The 16,743-nt window shown below is 52.8% G+C and overlaps 5 protein-coding genes across 5 annotated transcripts; 2 read left to right on the top strand and 3 right to left on the bottom strand.

The window, feature by feature from the left end:
- Window positions 1-1,143: 1,143 nt before the first annotated feature.
- On the top strand, window positions 1,144-2,271 carry ACET3X_003199 (uncharacterized protein; the record flags this gene model as incomplete). Its single annotated transcript, XM_069448447.1, has 1 exon — window positions 1,144-2,271. The coding sequence occupies one exon, from the start codon at window positions 1,144-1,146 to the stop codon at window positions 2,269-2,271; it is 1,128 nt and encodes a 375-aa protein (XP_069309746.1).
- Window positions 2,272-4,636: 2,365 nt separating this feature from the next.
- Window positions 4,637-5,714, top strand: ACET3X_003198 (uncharacterized protein; the record flags this gene model as incomplete). The annotated part of the gene is made up of 3 exons (XM_069448446.1): window positions 4,637-5,035; window positions 5,087-5,541; window positions 5,597-5,714. 3 exons carry the CDS (start codon window positions 4,637-4,639, stop codon window positions 5,712-5,714), a joined length of 972 nt encoding a protein of 323 aa, XP_069309745.1.
- A 478-nt stretch (window positions 5,715-6,192) lies between these two features.
- Window positions 6,193-7,562, bottom strand: ACET3X_003197 (uncharacterized protein; the record flags this gene model as incomplete). Its single annotated transcript, XM_069448445.1, has 3 exons — window positions 6,193-6,549; window positions 6,802-6,973; window positions 7,036-7,562. The coding sequence occupies 3 exons, from the start codon at window positions 7,560-7,562 to the stop codon at window positions 6,193-6,195; spliced, it is 1,056 nt and encodes a 351-aa protein (XP_069309744.1).
- Window positions 7,563-8,278: 716 nt separating this feature from the next.
- On the bottom strand, window positions 8,279-9,881 carry ACET3X_003196 (uncharacterized protein; the record flags this gene model as incomplete). The annotated part of the gene is made up of 3 exons (XM_069448444.1): window positions 8,279-9,586; window positions 9,638-9,786; window positions 9,842-9,881. The coding sequence occupies 3 exons, from the start codon at window positions 9,879-9,881 to the stop codon at window positions 8,279-8,281; spliced, it is 1,497 nt and encodes a 498-aa protein (XP_069309743.1).
- An 87-nt stretch (window positions 9,882-9,968) lies between these two features.
- On the bottom strand, window positions 9,969-16,400 carry ACET3X_003195 (uncharacterized protein; the record flags this gene model as incomplete). Its single annotated transcript, XM_069448443.1, has 3 exons — window positions 9,969-9,989; window positions 10,162-10,188; window positions 10,692-16,400. 3 exons carry the CDS (start codon window positions 16,398-16,400, stop codon window positions 9,969-9,971), a joined length of 5,757 nt encoding a protein of 1,918 aa, XP_069309742.1.
- Window positions 16,401-16,743: the final 343 nt, after the last annotated feature.

Genomic DNA, 16,743 nt, shown 5'->3' with positions numbered 1-16,743 from the left:
AGGTGCTTGAATGGCGCCATGTCTGAACGAATAAGATAGAAGTGTTAATGCGACACATCGCGTGATACTGGTACTGTGGCAGAATCAGTCAAATATGTTCAAGCTTCTTTTTGTGATCATGGCACTTGTGGTAGCATCTCCGCATTGCATAGCGCATATGATCCGGTAGCTCCCACGTCTCCGCATCGGAGTAAAGTAGCCCCCCGGAAGCTAATTACGGACTGCACTCCGTCAGAAGTACGCCACACATCCACTAGCTGCACCTCGGGCATGCCTAATCGGGCTATGCTTTTATATTCCATTGTCAAACTGAAAACGTCAATAGCGAAACAGCTGGAAACATACTCACCAATAGCCTATCCTAACCATCGTATACCTCTCCAATATGTCAATGACGAAAGAAGAGATACTCCCCGCCAACACCGTTCTAATAGCCGGCGGTGGCCCGATAGGACTCTTCCTCGCAACAGTCCTGTCCCACCATGGTGTGCACTCGGTCCTCCTCGAGCGCAATGAAACGACTACCAAATGGCCGAAGATGGATCTTACAAACGCGCGTTCTATGGAAATGTTGCGGCGCCTTGGTCTTGCCGAAGAAATGCGCGAGCTCGGTGTGCTAAGTCACATTTCGCACAATGTGCTGATATCATCTGGTCTTGCGGCGAAGGAGCCGGTGACGAAGTGGGAGTTGCCTAGCGTGGATGAGTTTCGGCGGAGAATCGCAGAGAACAACGATGGGTCAATGCCAAGAGAGCCGTGGCAGAGGCTTAGTCAGGTTAAGTTTGAGAAGTGGTTGAAAGGGAGGTGTGAAGAAAATGAAATGATTGATGCGAGGTATGGATGGAAGATTGAGCATGTTGAGGTAATCGAAAGCAAGGTGAGGACCAAAGCGACGAAACTCAAGACTGGAGAAACGAAAGTCTTCATTTCGGAGTATGCGGTGGGGTGCGACGGGGCTTCGAGTGCGGTAAGGAGATCCTTGGGGATGCCGCTTGACGGTGGACCGGTGTAAGTGTTCGACGCCTCCGAAATAGCGAAGCTGACCGAGTTAATTTTAGACCTACATGTGTTCTTCTCATACACTTCAAATCGCGCGACCTAACGCGTATCCAAAAGCAAGGTCAATTTTGGCACACCTTCTTCATGATCGAACCAGGAATCTTTGGCGGGGCAATCATTGCCCAAGACGAGATTGAAACGTGGACTGTTCACTATTTTCTCCCTCTTGGAACCGATACTTCAACTATCAGTTCCCAAGAGGCGGTATACACTGTTCTCGGTGGTCTGCATGGGAGATACGAGTTCAAGATCGACGAGATCCTCGTGCGCTCAACATGGCAGCCCAGCATTGCGGTGGCTAGAACGTGGGCTACACCAGATCATCGCGTCTTCATCGCTGGAGATGCAGCGCATCAGAACATCCCTACCGGAGGATACGGGATGAACATGGGTATCGGCGATGCGTATGACCTAGGCTGGAAGCTGGCAGCTGCAATCCAATACGGTGGGCGCGGACTACTCGAATCATACACCTTCGAGCGCCGTCCCGTAGCTTTGCGCAACGTAGAGCACTCGGGTGTGCACATGAAAGTTCATTCTGATGTCGCTCAGTTCTTCGAAGGCGGCGACCCTCATCGCGTCGACTGGCCCACGGAAGAGGGTGAAGCGCTGCGGAGACGGCTGCATGAGCACTACCAGGAACACGATGGCGAGAATAAGGATTTTGGTATCGAGATGGGATATATCTACCAGTCTGGTGTTCTGCAGCCGCCAGAGCCCGGGAAGGTCAAACCGCCTTTTCGAGCGTCGCAATACACACCTACGACGTGGCCGGGTAGTCGAGCTCCGCACGTTTTCTTATTGGATGGATCTTCCATCTTTGATCATTTCGGCACGGACTGGTCTCTTGTGACATTCACAGACCAAAGTGCGCATAGTGCTCAGCTATTGCTCGACGCTGCATCTTCGCTTTCGATCCCCATCAAGCATATCGATCTTCGAGCTGAGCAGCATGCGCATAGTATCTGGGAACGTGATATCGTTCTTGTTCGTCCCGACGAGCATGTGGCTTGGAGAGCCAACTCTGTTGGCAATGCGGATAAAGCGCAACATGTCATGCGGTTGGTGATAGGTCTGGGAGTGGAGAAAGAGGACGCTGGTCGGAGAGACAGTAAGGCGGATTTTCCGGACCAAATTTTCACTGCGACATCAGCGATGAAGACACAGGTACATGATTACGAACTAGAGCAGATGGGTGAGTTCCAGCGTTAAAATCTGCATTAGTCGTCAGGGTATATCTGCCACAAATGAACATAATCATCCCTTCGAGTTGTGCTGAGACATTGTCAATCCTTCTCATTGTGTTTCAGGCGTGACAGACGGAGTTCGCTGTCTTGATGCTGCGAATCTGCGCATACGCTTCCCACTTCCTACCGTCGCAAAAGTATACTGTAGATACGATCAAGGGTAGACCACTGTCTGATATTCGAAGTAACTGTGACCGGCTCGCTGGACGATTTGAAGGCATCTGCAACGCCGCAGTGCTATGTGGATCGCTCGTGCGGGTTCAGTACATGGCTTTTACGGCCATGTGTTATGAATGCAACAGCCGCATCAAGTTGTCCTGGGCTACTCTGTGTTGCGCCATCAGAGAAGCTCAGGAGGTAGGACTCCATAGGGAGCCTCCGAAGCGGGGCGACGATGGCATGGACGATCTAGAAAGAGAAATGCGGCGCAGGATGTTCTGCAACCTGTACATTTGGGAATAGTTAGTTTACGGGAATCCGAATTCTCCCTTCATATGCTAACGATGTTGTTAGTCGCCTTGCAAAAGCCCTTGACCGCGTTCCGTTTTTTGTAGATGCGTACTGCACCGTAAGTCTGCCGCAGATGCATCGCTAACCTCCAAGCACCGGACCTGTTCACCGAGAGAGTACTTCAAGCACAACTGGTACGGTTCTGGAAGAAGCTCGAAGCCGGCAATGGCCCCCCTTGGAGCTCGGCCGTACGATCCCGTTATTGCTGAAGAACGTTATCAGAGGTATTGTAATGAGTTCCTTCCAGAACTCCCTGCCCCGTTTGCCTTGGAACCGAACACCGATTGGGACCAGCACATACCCGAACTTCCTCGCCAAAGAGAATATGTTCCATGTTGCTCTCTTCAAGTCAGTCATGCACAACTTCAGGCAACTGCTCCGTTTAGACCAGCATCACCTACGCAGCCTGCCAAATTCCAGGATGGCCCTCGTCACCCAGCACCGGCACACACTGGCCACCGCTGCGATGGGCTTATTCCAAAGTGTCACATCACTGCATGTAATGATGAGCTTCAACCAGACCAAGCTATCGTTGGTTATCTTCAATCATTTTGAGATGGCGGTAGTCCTGAGCCTGTGCATACTACGGACCTGTGATTCCAATGGCATGCAAGATCTGGAACACATCAACTTCTTCAGCCCGCATAGCCCGCATAGCCCGCTGTCTCCAAACATGATCGATATCTCCCAAAGCCAGTGCCTGCGAACTATCAAGGAGGCCCGGCGCCAACTCGAGATGATGTCTCTAGGTAGCGTCATGGCGGAGACGGGAGCGCATCAATTGGGTATATTAGTAGATCATGTCCAGGCAACACTGGCTAGATCAGGCACATAGACACGATCCATGCCATCGATTGAAACTCTAACCTATAACTCAAGCTCTTCAACATCCTATGGGGATGGCCACGCTCACGGGGTCTCATCGGAGCTGTCGTTTACCTTCCAGCAGCAGGAAGAGCCCACGGCGAATGCGTTCCGAACTGACAGCAATGTGTTTGAAGGCTTGATGCTGTGGGATCTGTCCACTGATGCGTTACCTCTCGATCCAAGCTTTTTAGGCTTGGAACAGCTTCATGAGATCAGCGAATTACAACCGAATATGGGCTTGTGATACTTAGTTCAGGCGATGGAGTAGAAAGAATTCTGCATAGAACGGTGAACTACTAAGCGATTATGAACGTGAGCAGACACGGCCGTAGCGTCGCGATGCAGATGCACGGGAAGAAGCGTGACAGGGCGTGGCAAGCTCATGATTGGGTACCAAGTAGACGGTCCCGTCTTCGCCTTCACGCCTGTGTCCGTTAAGCCCGCAAAGCCCGGCTACCTAGGTAGGCAGCCGACACGGTTCGGCTGGCTTTGTTGTTCCCTTTAGAATTTCCCAGACCTTACGATGCCCCTCCACCTCGCGACCTGTTAACGCCAATTCTCTGATATGCAGTACTTCTCTTGATAAGAGCCTTTTGCGTATAGAAATATATAGGTTTTAGAAGTTATAAGTAGCTACTAGTAGTTCTAGTAGTTATACGTTATTACTAAACTATAGTTAAGCAGATAGCAACTACGGTACAGCTTCGTGATTGCGCATACAGCGAACGTGTAAGTCAAAAGAGAAGGATATAACCTATCAACGTCAGCTAGGCGGGCCAATTTATCCTTCACTTATCTTCTCGCAGCTTCCCACTCGTATCGCTTCCTAGATGCTCGGCCCTACTGTTGCTTGATTGTTCCTGTCCTCTTCCCAAATCTACCACAAACACCTAGGTGAACCACATCTGCCCATCTTCTGCATTATACCAATTCTATTGCCCCTCATCGCCAACATGGGTGGTATGCTTGGTTTCTTCGTTCGCCAGCTCACCTTCACGCCGAAGCCACTCCCCCAATATGTTCGCCTTGACGGCAAGACTGCCATCGTCACCGGCGCCAATGTCGGCCTCGGTCTAGAAGCTTCCAAGGAAATGGCCAGCCATGGTTTGGCCAGAGTCATTCTTGGGGTGCGTACGGTCTCAAAAGGCGAGGCTGCAAAGCAAGAGATCCTCAAACAGTCTCCGGATTGCGATGTGCAAGTGTGGCCTGTTGATCATGAGTCTTTCGAGAGCATAATGGCCTTTGGAGAGCGCGCCCAGTCCCTCGATCGCCTGGACATTGTCATCTTGTGCGCTGGTGTCAAGAACCTTGTCTTCTCCCTCTCCAAGACTGGCCACGAGCAGAACGTTCAGGTAGGTCCTCTGTATACGTCTGACCACGGCATACTGACTGATCCTCTGTAGGTTAATCACCTGGGGACCTCTCTTCTCTCTCTGTTGATGCTCAAGCCGCTCAAAGACACGGCTACGAAGACGGGCTCGCCTTCACGCCTCACTATTGTCGCATCAGAGGTCCACTTCTGGACCCCATTCGACGAGCGAGAGGCTCCCTCCATTCTCGCTCGCTTGGATGAGAAGGGCTCATTCAGGGGCATGGAACGCTACAACACGAGCAAGCTATTGAACATCCTCTGGATGCGCGAGCTTAGTAGCAGGGTTACCGGCAACGTTGTCATCAATGCGGTCAACCCAGGCCTTTGCGCCAGTGCCTTACACCGTTCTGATCCGACTCCAGGCTTGGCCTATCTCAACAAGATCTTTGCTTGGACACCCGCCCAGGGTGGGCACAATCTGACGTACGCCGCGACTCAGCATGTCGATGAGCCTGGTGCGTACCTGACCGAGCAGCATTTGGAGAAGTAAGCCCCCGACATTGTAGTAGTGGTGTGGAGAGGTCATACTAACACGATGCAGGCCATCTCCTTTCGTGCTTTCTACCGAGGGCAAGACGTCGCAACAGAGGATTTGGGACGAGACTATCGCCTTGTTCAAGGAGAAGGTTCCGAACGTGGACATTGAGAGCGGCTTGTAGCTCTTAGACAACGGATGGTATGCCTGCTCGTTGGTCGCTTCCGGTTTCCCTGCTCCCGTGCTTGAGTATCGTGTTAGACTGATAGGTAATCAAGCATAACAATCCCCTTTTTTCTAAACAGAATTCTGCTATCTAGAACAGGGTTTCATTGCTGTGCTGTCAGATGTGAAGGGTGCAATGCAGTACGGAGCGATTTCGCTAATGCTTATACAACAGAGCTGCATACTAACGGGTTCTTGGTTTCCTTCAATTCAGGCACATAATTGGAGGTCAGGAGTCATAATTGTTCCATTCCATGTTCATCGGAACTGTCAGATTTGCAGCCCTTTTCGCCGGCCTGAACACGTCACAGTGACGTCATCAAATCTTCAGATGAACCTCGACTAGACCCATGCTGCCATCAGCATGAACACGACGAATCTCATACCTCGCATCGGCTTCCTTTAACAACGCCTCGAACTCCTTTGCTGTTCGCTGCTTAGCACCCAGAACTACAAACATGAGCATGTCCATCTGCCTGAGCGCGCTCCTCATGCAAGGGCTTCGACCCCGGCACCGGGAGCACAGTGTCGTTGATAAGCAGCGGCGTCCCAGGTGCAGAATTCTCTAGCCTCGGCACGAAAGACTTGAGAATCTTGACCACGTCGCGGTCGCACCAGTTGTGCATGCACTGGCAGATGAAGAATGCGCCGGCGCCGCCAATAGGCTGTGGGTGGAAGAAGCTGTGCTCCATGAAGGAGATGCGGCCCTCGATATCGCTCAAGTTGCGCGCCCGACCCTGCGCGAGCATCTTTTCGGAGTCATCTTGGACGATGAAGTCAAGTTTAGGGAAATTCTGGGTGCGAAAATGAGATGTCAGTCAAGACATGAAGTAATTAAGGATCACAACAGATGCGAGAAAGGAAAAGCTTGCGGGAGCCAAAGCCATGGAGATGTGGCCACTGCCGCCTCCAACGTCAACTACGGTGCCGTTGATGTCGCCCCAAGGAAAACAGTCTCTCAGTTCGGCGATTTGACGATCCACTGTCAAAAGCTTAGGGATTGGCCTACTAGTGTGGGTTCACGGATTCTACATACCTCGAGTAACCCCGGCCATTGCCTTTGCGAAACGCGCCGCAAATTGGGGGTTTTGCTCATAGTACGAGAACATTGGCACACCGAAGTAGGTGTTGAAGGGAGAGTGTGTGCTATCGGAGTCGTTGGGCGATGCTTTGATGCAATCTGAACAAGCCGTGGCAGCCTTGAAGCATTCATCGAGCCTAGAATGTGGTTAGGATATCCAGTATCAATCCAGCGGTGCATGCATGTGACACAAACATACATGTAGTGTCCGGCACATCTGAGCCCCTCGTCATCATGGAACACTACCGAAGCCGCCGTATGGGCAAAGAATCCAGGTTTGGGCTCCACGAAGATACGATGCGCTGCCAACATACGCAGCACACGCACCGTTCGATCGGCGTCAATTCCTACTTTATGTGCAAGTGTTTCGACATCCATGGACCCTTCAGGCGGAACCAGCTGGAAAAAGCCAAAATCGAAGGCTACTTGCAGCGTCGCCAAGTTGTTACCAATCATGATGAATGGGCGCAGGCTGCGCCTTGGGCCACCAACGAGGCGTTGAAGATCCTCTAGAGAGGAGGTGAGGCTCGTGTGAAGGGTGAGGTACTCTTCAGTCTCAGGAGGGTCCGCGCATCCTGGGAGGAAGCTGGGCTGTGCATGGCCCTGGGACTCCAGATATGTGCTGAGGCTTGCCGCCTTCTCGGAGATATTGGCTGCCAAAGAGGCCAAGCTGGTCGCAGAGGCGGTGGGGCCAGCATGTGTACCGTTTGTGGATATTAGCGCCATTTGACGGAGAGAGGCGCGAGGACCTGAGCCGGGAAGACATTTTGCGAGTCGGCGCACTTATTAGAAGCATGCTGCGAATGGAGCCTTCCGCTAGGGCATCAGCAGAAGTTGTTGTCCAGGATGCTTGGTTCCAGAGAGAATAGAATATCTCAGGCCCCTGGCGAAAGTAAGTTTGGGGATATCTGGCTTGTCGAGATGGACACTGTCCCTCCACGTGATATATGAAAAGCTGAAGGTATGAAGATCATATTCTGTCTGTTCTTCCACATACGACCATAGGATCCTGAAAATTAGGCTTCCCGTCCGCTCAGCCATATACAAGCAGGATACCGGCGGATTAGTAGTTAGGTGGGTGACCACTAGCGAATCCCCGCTGTTGTATGTTTTTGTCTTTTTGCCGAATTTTTGTGGAGCTCGAGTCGGGACGTGCTTTAGTTTGTGGAGGGAAATGCTTACCTTTTGCTTTGACTATGTACACGCTTGTACAAGACCTAGACGCAATCTACTCTAGTAAATGCCTTGCTATAATACCGCTGGAACGGCAGATGTCTCGACTACTGTGACATCCTTATGGTCTTATCGCCGTGCTGAAAGACAAATTTCACTTTCATTTCCTTAAGGCGGACGGTTCGTTGGATGAAGGACATTCGTATATACATTCTATCGTTCAATCGTACGTCAAGCGTGATATCTAGTTGTCTCTTGTCAACAAGCTTCTACTTCTTCTTTGGAACCATGGACAAAAGAGTGTCTGCGTCTCTGATTCCAGCCAATTGACCCTGCTGCACGCGCTTAACAGTAAGCGCAGCAATCAGGGCGGCACCAACACCAGAGCCGTCCTCGGCGGGAAGCACCTCGATAGGGTCGCCCTTGCCCTTGCCGTACTTGTTGGGCCAGCCCATGATCTCCTTGAGCGCCTGAGCTTGGCGGACCTTGAAGTGTGGGTACTTTGTGAAGACGGAGCCGTCGGCACCGACGTGGACTTCGTCCCACTTCTTGTGCTTGCAGATGGCGGAGACACCGCATGCGGTAAGACGGGCAGCACGGGTACCAATGAGCTCGGCGAGGCGGCGGATGAGCTCGAGTTCGGGCTTGGTGCAATCGAGGCCGAGCTTCTCCTGGAAGAGATCGTGTGTGTCCTGCAAGTTCTCAAATCGGTCCTCCTCGATTTGAGAGAGGAAACCTGCGTCGAGCGAGTAGGGCTTGTCGAGCTTGCTGGCGTCCTGGCCTTCGAACATGTGGCACTCGTTGCCCTTGTGTAGATCCTGGAGAACTAGACGGAAGATCTCGCCGAGGTACAGACCAGCGACCATCTTCTCAAAGGACTGCTGGCCGGGTCGTGGTGACTCCTTGTCAATAATGACATCGTACTTTGTCCTTGGGAGGACCTGGTGCTCGTTGTCGAAGGCGCCCCACTCGCAGTTGATGGCCATTGGCAGCTTGGGGTCAAGGTTCATGTGCTTCAACTTAGGGATGGCGCCACACTCTTCCATGTAGGCGGCGTTGCAGCCGGTACCGAAGATGCAGCCGATCTTGATGCTTGTGTTGGTGTACGCGGAAGCGATCATAGTACCAGTTGTATCGTTGACCAGAGCAGCAAGCTTAATGGGTACACCACGCTCTTCGAGGGCGGCCTTGAAGCCTGGCACGACGTCGACACCCTCCATGCCGGCTACATCGAAGCCCTTTGTCCATCGCTGGAGGACTCCGTGATCAATGGCGTCTTGCGAGACGGGGTATGAGAAGGTAAAACCGAGGGGCAGATGGTCGAGCTCCTCGTTTTCGTGGTGGTATTCGATAAACTGCTGGAGACAGTCGGCGACGTAGCCCCAGAGCTCATCGGCCGTTCCGGTCTTCAGCTCTTCGGGCATGCGGTACTTGGATTGTATGATCTCGAACTCGCCCTTCTCTTCTGTCAAGGTAACCTCGCAGACACGCAGGTTGGTACCGCCCATGTCGAGCGCGAGGTAGCTGCCGGTTTCGTTGCCATCGGGAAAGGCCATGCACCAGGTGGGAATCATGGGCTATGCGAGTCAGCTCGTTCCGCAGAGAGCGCACAGCAAGCGGCAACTCACAATGCTTCCACCCTCTTCCGACAAGCCCTTTTCGAGTTCTCCGACGAAGTGGTCCGAGATCTGCTTGATCTTATCTGTGGACACGACAAACATGTCTTCGAGCTTGTCAATCTGCTCCTTCAGATCCTTGGGCATGTCCGCCATGGAGCCTAGCACAATGTTATCCCATCTGTCCGTGTATGCAATGCCAAGACTCGAGCATACCCCTGCGGGAGGGCGGTTTCCTTGCGCCTAATAGCACCATGATTGCGGTTGTGAGGGTGGTAGTTTAGGTGAGGTTGGTGTTATCGCGAAAGAGACGAGCGGTGCTTGATGGATGGAGAACGAGGGTTCAGGACTCGAGGTGGGGACCCTGACGTAGAGTGTTAGTCTTTGAATGACCAAGAGACCCTGTGGGCTGGCTAGACCGCAGCAAGACAGCTCAATGGTCATGCACGGCGGTCAATCCCACTTTTGCATACGATATTTGCTTCTCCACCAGCCCAGCTTGCTTTTGGAAGTGACATGGGGGGACAGCGGCTTACCAAGATAGTATAGTAACGCAAGCCCGGCTGTGTTGTCTGCCAATGGCTCGCAACGATGCTCAGTAAGCGGTGTACACGTCCGGAAAAAACACAGCGTTGAGTGCTACGGGAAAGAGCTTGGATGCCGACTGTGATAGCGCAAGGGAGCGGATGCGCAAACGAGGGGCATAAGCGCAAAATCCATAGCTGTTGAGCTGGGCCCCCGCCATCCCACGCCCCGTCGCAGGAGACGACTCCGACGGCGTGTGGTGCCCATGACGCACCCTTAACGTGGCTCTGGGCCGGCCTGCACGAGGCTGACGCTCCCGCTTCGAGGTCGCTCGCTTGCACTAGCCCAATTCAGTTCACCAACCACGAGACACGATTACTCATCACGACAGAGCTGAAATCGAAGCACGTCTCAAATTCAACCGTCTCTGCATTAAGCATTAAACACTACATATATACAAGAACTGGATCCATCTCAACAGCTTCATCTACGAAGCTGTACAAGCCCCCGCACCCTTCGATGTCTTCGTTGCCCAACTGACGATAGTGGCCGTGCTCTTCACAACTACCGTCTTCGTCTTGGGCGATCCACTAACAGTCTCCGTCTTCACTCCTCCACCCAAAGTTATCGTCTCAAACTTGGTGCTCGTAGAAACCGGAAGCGTGATTGTCGTCTTGGACGTCACGTCGCTCGACTTGGTAACATAGACTGTTTCCTGCGCCGCGATTATGGTCGACGTCTTCGAAGCCGTCTTGAGAGAGCTGATAGTGACTGCTGGCTCCGTAACGGTAGAAAGAACCGTCTTCGTGACGAGCGAAGTCGAGTAGAGTGTGCTAGTGGATGCCTTGAGCGTCGTGGTCTTGCCCTCCTTCTTCGTTGACAGGATAGTTGTGTAGTAAGTTGAGCCTGCTTGCGCAACCGTCGAAGTCTTCACTACCGAAGTAACCGTGATCGTGCTGGTGCTGGCCTTCAGAGAAGTTGTCTTGGTGGCAATGGAAGACACGGTCGCTAGGACAGTCGAGCCTGCTTGAGTGGCAGTAGCTGTAGCTACGTAGCTGCTGACCGTGGTGCTGATGGTGATCGTAGTGGTGCTAGCCACTGCACGGGGGATGACGGCGCCCCGGCGGACCAGGCTCTGGCTGCTGCCAGTAGGAATGCAAGACAAACTGGTAGTCGACTTCTTGGTGGTTGTCTTGATCGAGGTGCTCCTAACAGTAACTGAAGTCTTGGGCTCCACAGTAGTTGTCTTGGTTGTGCTTGGCTCGATAGAGATGGTAGTCTTGATGGTCGTGGAAGCCGCCTTCTGGGTTTTGGAGCTGGTGATGAACACCGTAGACCCTTGGCTGACAGTGACTGATTTCGGCTTCGGCGAGGATGTGTACAGCACAGTGACAGTCGTAGTACCCTTAACTGTTGAAGTTGTGGCTCCCTTGGTCGTTACTCCAGCTTCGGTCACGGTGCCCTTGACGACACTAGTCTTGATGACAGGCTCCGGTGTGAGCGTGAGACCAACATCCTCCGTGACCACCGAGGTAGAAGTAGAGGTAACGTCAGGAGACACGATGGAAGTGGTGGCAGTCACCTTCAACGTGCTAGTCTTCAGCACATCGACAGCACTGATCGAGATGGTTTGCGTGCTCTTTACGACAGTAGTCGATGTAGCCTCAGAGGCGGTAACAACCGTGCTTACAGTGAGTTGTGCAGTCACCGTAGTCGTAGTGTAAGCAGTGACGACCGGCAAGGTGTTTGAAGACGTAAGGCTGATAGTCGACAGCGAGGCACTGGAAGACACGGTAGAGGACGAGATTAGGGATGAAGATGCAGTGCTGCAGACTTGCGGCGAGCCCATTCCAACTGTAAAAGGCTGGGTATCGATGTATCGGAAATCGATGAACGCGATCGATGGGAAGAAAGCCGCAAGTTGGAATTGAGCGACGGTCGTGTCTGAAAGCTGCTGGCTGAAGCTGGCACGCTTACAGATTGCCGAACCGGGACCAGTGTTGTGGTATTCTCCGTAGGTGACGCTGTCCGTCTGGGGGTTGCTCTTTGACCACGGCGACCACCCAGCAGGGCTGATCATGGCGTCAAGGTAACATGCGACGTAAGCAACGCGCGAGAAGCTATTCCACGGGCGGCCAAGGCTGACGCTGCTAAAAGATCCCGAGCCGGCGGCTGGTACAATCCTCGACTGATCAAACACGAAACCAGCAGCAGTCGTGTTGGTGGTACGCTTGTGGGCCGTGATGCTGATTCCATCCTCGTTGGAGGCGATGGTCGAGTCCAAGAAGTACGCAGATCCAGAGCCGTAGATAAAGTCGACATTACCCTCAATGTACGTCTTGAAAGTGAAAAGGTTGCCTGAGACGCTGAGAGTGTCTTGGTTACCATAAATCTGGCAGCCATATAGCGCAGCAAACTTGCTGCTTTGCACAGCAAAACCAAGCGAGGCAATGTTCTGCTGCGTGCCATTGTTGTTACGGAAGTTGATGTTGAAACCATGGAAGTAGTTGCCCTTGGTGTAGACGGTGGCTGAGTCAGTGTTGCTACCAGTCTCACTTTGTGTGTCGGCACCGCGGCTGAACTGGATGGTAACCTGGTTCTTGGAGTAGTCATCGGTCGCATCGGAGTATCCGCGGAAGATGGTATGACCAGACTTTGTGATGATAAGCTGCTCCTCGTAAACACCGGGGTAAATGAAGATGGTAGCGTTCGTCTTGCTCGTGGTCGGCGCTGCGTTCAGAGCGCCCTGAACGGTGTCGTAGGTAACAACACCATCGATAGGCGTCTTGGAAACAATAAGGGCGCCAGCTGGCGGAGTGGTGCCATTGAAAACCGAGGTGCCGTTGGCAGTGATGGGCCCTGGAGGAATGACAACGGGCACTGAAGGCTGCGGGGTGACGATAGAGTTGAAGTATGTCATGTCGATCCACTCAGTCGAGTCCATCACCGATGACAAGGAGTAAATGTCTGAAGTGAGCAGTGTCGCGTAACCAAAAGACTCACGAGCGGCAGCATTCTTCTCCCAGTTTGAGGGACCAGAGTTGTTGAACTCGGCGAAGGTGATGTGATCAGTACGTGGGTCGGTTGCAGACCAGATCTTCCATCCGGCAGGAATGATGGTAGCGTCAATGTAAGAGTTCTTGACAACAACAAGCGCGTAAGCAGAGTAAGGTCGGCCAAGGTATACCTTGTTCGTAAGGTCCTCGGGTGCGTTAGGAGCTGCAGTGAACAAGCACTGGTCAAAGATGTAGCCACCTATGTCGGCGCTCGATTTCCTGCTGTGTGCCGTAATCGCTGATGATTTGCGCTTAGCACCAATTGTGCATCCCTTGAAGTATGCCTTGGAGTAGCCCCAAATGAAATCAATAGCACCGCCGATATAGCACGACTCGTAGTATTGGTAGCCAGCTGTCGCACCGTTCAGGAGAGTGTCTTGCCAGCCATCAAATGAACAAGCGTAGAAGGCGATGTCATTGCCGTAGATTGAGCCCGCGAGAGTGACGTACGAAGGCTCGGAGCCATCGAGGTTATCCGTGTTGATCATGTTGATGTTGTACATGCTGATCCGGCTTGAAGCTGTGGCAAATACAGCAGTCTCTGCGTTCGAGTGGCCAACAGGCAGCGGAGATACGGAAAGACCACGAGCAAAAGAGATCGTGACTTGGTTGTCTTTGTACGCTTGGCCAGGATTGCCAGAAGTATATCCAATGATTCGTACGGCACCGGGGCGGTTGACAGACGGAATTTGCTCGACGTAGGTACCAGGGTATATGAAAATGGTCTGGTTGGTCTTGTCTTGAGGGAGCGAAGCAAGAGCGGCAGTGATGTTCGTGTACGCGGCGTTGTTGCTACCGTCTTTGGAAACGACCACAGCACCCAGTGGTGGTATGCTGCCGCTATCAGGATGAGCGTTGATGGTGGCAGTAGTCGTTGGCCCGGTTACGGTGCCATTGGCCGAGGGTGACGGAGATGGCGATGGCGAGGTAGCCGTAGGGCCCGTAAGGCTGTACGAGGGGATCGCATTGTACGCATCCATATCCAGCCATGCCGTGCTACCGATCCACGCAGCAAGCTCGTACTTTGCTGCCTGAGCTGCTGTCAGCTTGGTTGCAAAGCTGGCGCGCTGAGTAGTGTCCGTCCAACTACCAGGACCAGTGTTGTTGTATTCGCCGAATGTGACACCAGATGTTTGAGGGTTGCTTGTCTGCCATACAGCCCATCCAGCGGCCGATATGTGCTTATCGATGTACGAGTTCAAGTAGACGGCGACGGAAAACTGGCTGTAGGGCCGGCCAAGATAGGACAGCCCGAACTTGTTGCCATAGGTAGAACTGTAGGTGATAACAGAGGATTCGAACACGTAGCCGCCAGGAGCATCTGCAGTAGCCCTCGAGTGTGCAGCAATGTAAGCACCAGGTGTGTTACTGACAATCATGCACTGATGGAAGTACGCAGTAGAGAAACCCCAGATAAAATCGACACTTCCTTCAACGTAGCAGTTGCTGAAAACTTGGGTGCCCTTGTTGGCAAGCAGCGTATCCTGGAAACCGACAAACGAGCAGCCATACGCGGCGATGTCAGCGCCGTAGAAGTCAGCGGCTAGCGCGGCGGTATTGGTGGTTTGCGGATATGTGTTGACGAAATCGATGTTGTACAGAGCCATGCCAGAATTGCCGCTGGGTTTGGAATATATGACGGGTGTTTGCTCGTTCTTTCCAGCATTGGTAAGTTCGCCGCGGGAAAACTCAATGCGGACCTTGTTCTGTGTATAATCGTTCGTGAAATCGGTGAAGCCTCGGAGAGTAACTTTTCCCTTACGGGTGATGGAAAACTGCTCGACGTATGTACCCGCACCAATCTCGATAGTGTATGGGTTGCCGTCGTTAGGCAAAGCACCGACAGCAGATGTAAGGTTTGCAAATTCGCAAGGTCCTGGCGTCTTGGAGACTACAAGAGTCGGAGACGCTGCCGTAATGGAGCAAGCCGATGCTGCTGGGGTTGCGCTAGACGTGATTGAAGCGGTAGCAGTAGCGTTTGAAAGGAGGCTGGAGCTGACAGAGATGGACAATGACGCCGCCGAAGAAGCTGATAGAGAAGCAGATGAAGAAGCAGTAGACGAAGCGATCGACACCGCCGACGAAGCAGAGGCAAGCAGAGCATCGTCTGATGCTTTCACAGATGCAACAACATCTTGGTCCAGCCATGTGAGCGAAGAGCTAGCGTAAGGGTAGAACGCTCTTCCAAAGACCTTATCGATGGTGAACTGCGAGACCTGTTCAACCGAGAGGGGAACATCGTAGCTTGCACGGGCAGCAGCATTCTTGCTGTACGAACCGGCACCGGTCGTAGCAAACTCGCCGAAGAAGGACGAGATAGTAGCTGCCGAGGAGTGAACACCAGCAGGAGCGACCAAGCTTCCTATCGCAGTATTTTTGTAGATCACCACAGCGCCGGCACCGTTAGGAGCCGCGAGCCATACATTGGTGTTGGTGTATCCCGACTTCTGTTGGATCGAGCTCGAATCGAAGACGACGGTAGAGTTGGCGAAGCTGCCACCAGTAGGCTGTCCACCCTTGCTGTATACAATGAGCGCACTCGAACTAAGTGGAACGATCGTAGACTTGTAGAGGTAGACGGTCGGGTAGTTGTAGAAAAGATAGTTCGAGCCCTCAATGTACGAATTGGCGAAGAAGGCGGTTCCATAAGAGGCGGAGACGGCAGTGCCACCGGGTGAGATGACTGAGCAACCGTAGAAAGCGACATTGCCTCCCCTGAGGTTGAGGACAACTGCATTGGTTCCTGCAGATACTGCAGCAGAGTTGACGATGTTGATGTTACGGACAGTGACACCTTTGATCTTGTCGGTGCCGATCTTGAAAGGAGTGTCAGGGGCAGCGATGGTGACCTTGTTCTCAGACCAATCATCAACACCTGTGGGGGCGGGCCCGGCGATCGTCACGGTAGCTTGTCCTTGAATAGTGACGGCCTCTGAGTAGGTTCCGGGCAGAACAGAGACAGTGGCGATGCCGCTATCCTGGGCTGACTTGACGGCTGCATTGATGGCGGTGCAATCTCCAGATCCATCTGTAGCGACAGTGATGACCGACTTGGGACCCGAAGAGGTAGCCGTCGTGGTCGTGAGGGGTGTTGAAGACGCAGAAGAAAGACGCGTGGTACTCAAAGTGGCATTCAAGGCACTACTCTGAGCGGCTGCAAGCCCAAATAGGGCAGCAACAGCGAATGAACGCATAGCGAATGACGATCAACCGGCGAAGATTAGAAGCGATCGATGAAGATTGGAAGTGCATGGTAGTTGACGATACTTAAGCTCAAGATCCTCACCATGGGTTTACGGGGATGAGTCCAAATCGGGTGTACCACGACAACGTGGTCTGGATCCCGTTTACATTCTGACACTTCGGTAAATCCGTTTTCTACGCTTGTCGCCCGAGTCGTACATCTGACAGGGTAGATAGCTGGTGGGTCTCCCCAAAGATACCAGGGAACGCAGCCACAATCGATAGATACTGCAGTATGAGATACTTGCGGTGGCAAGCTGTGTCCATCAAGAGATCATCGTTGCTAATCTTCCA

The sequence above is a fragment of the Alternaria dauci genome, chromosome 2, assembly GCF_042100115.1.
Source record: "Alternaria dauci strain A2016 chromosome 2, whole genome shotgun sequence".
NCBI classification, from domain to species: domain Eukaryota; kingdom Fungi; phylum Ascomycota; class Dothideomycetes; order Pleosporales; family Pleosporaceae; genus Alternaria; species Alternaria dauci.
Note: the sequence above shows the minus strand (reverse complement) of the source record. Positions and strands in the feature narration are given on the sequence as shown.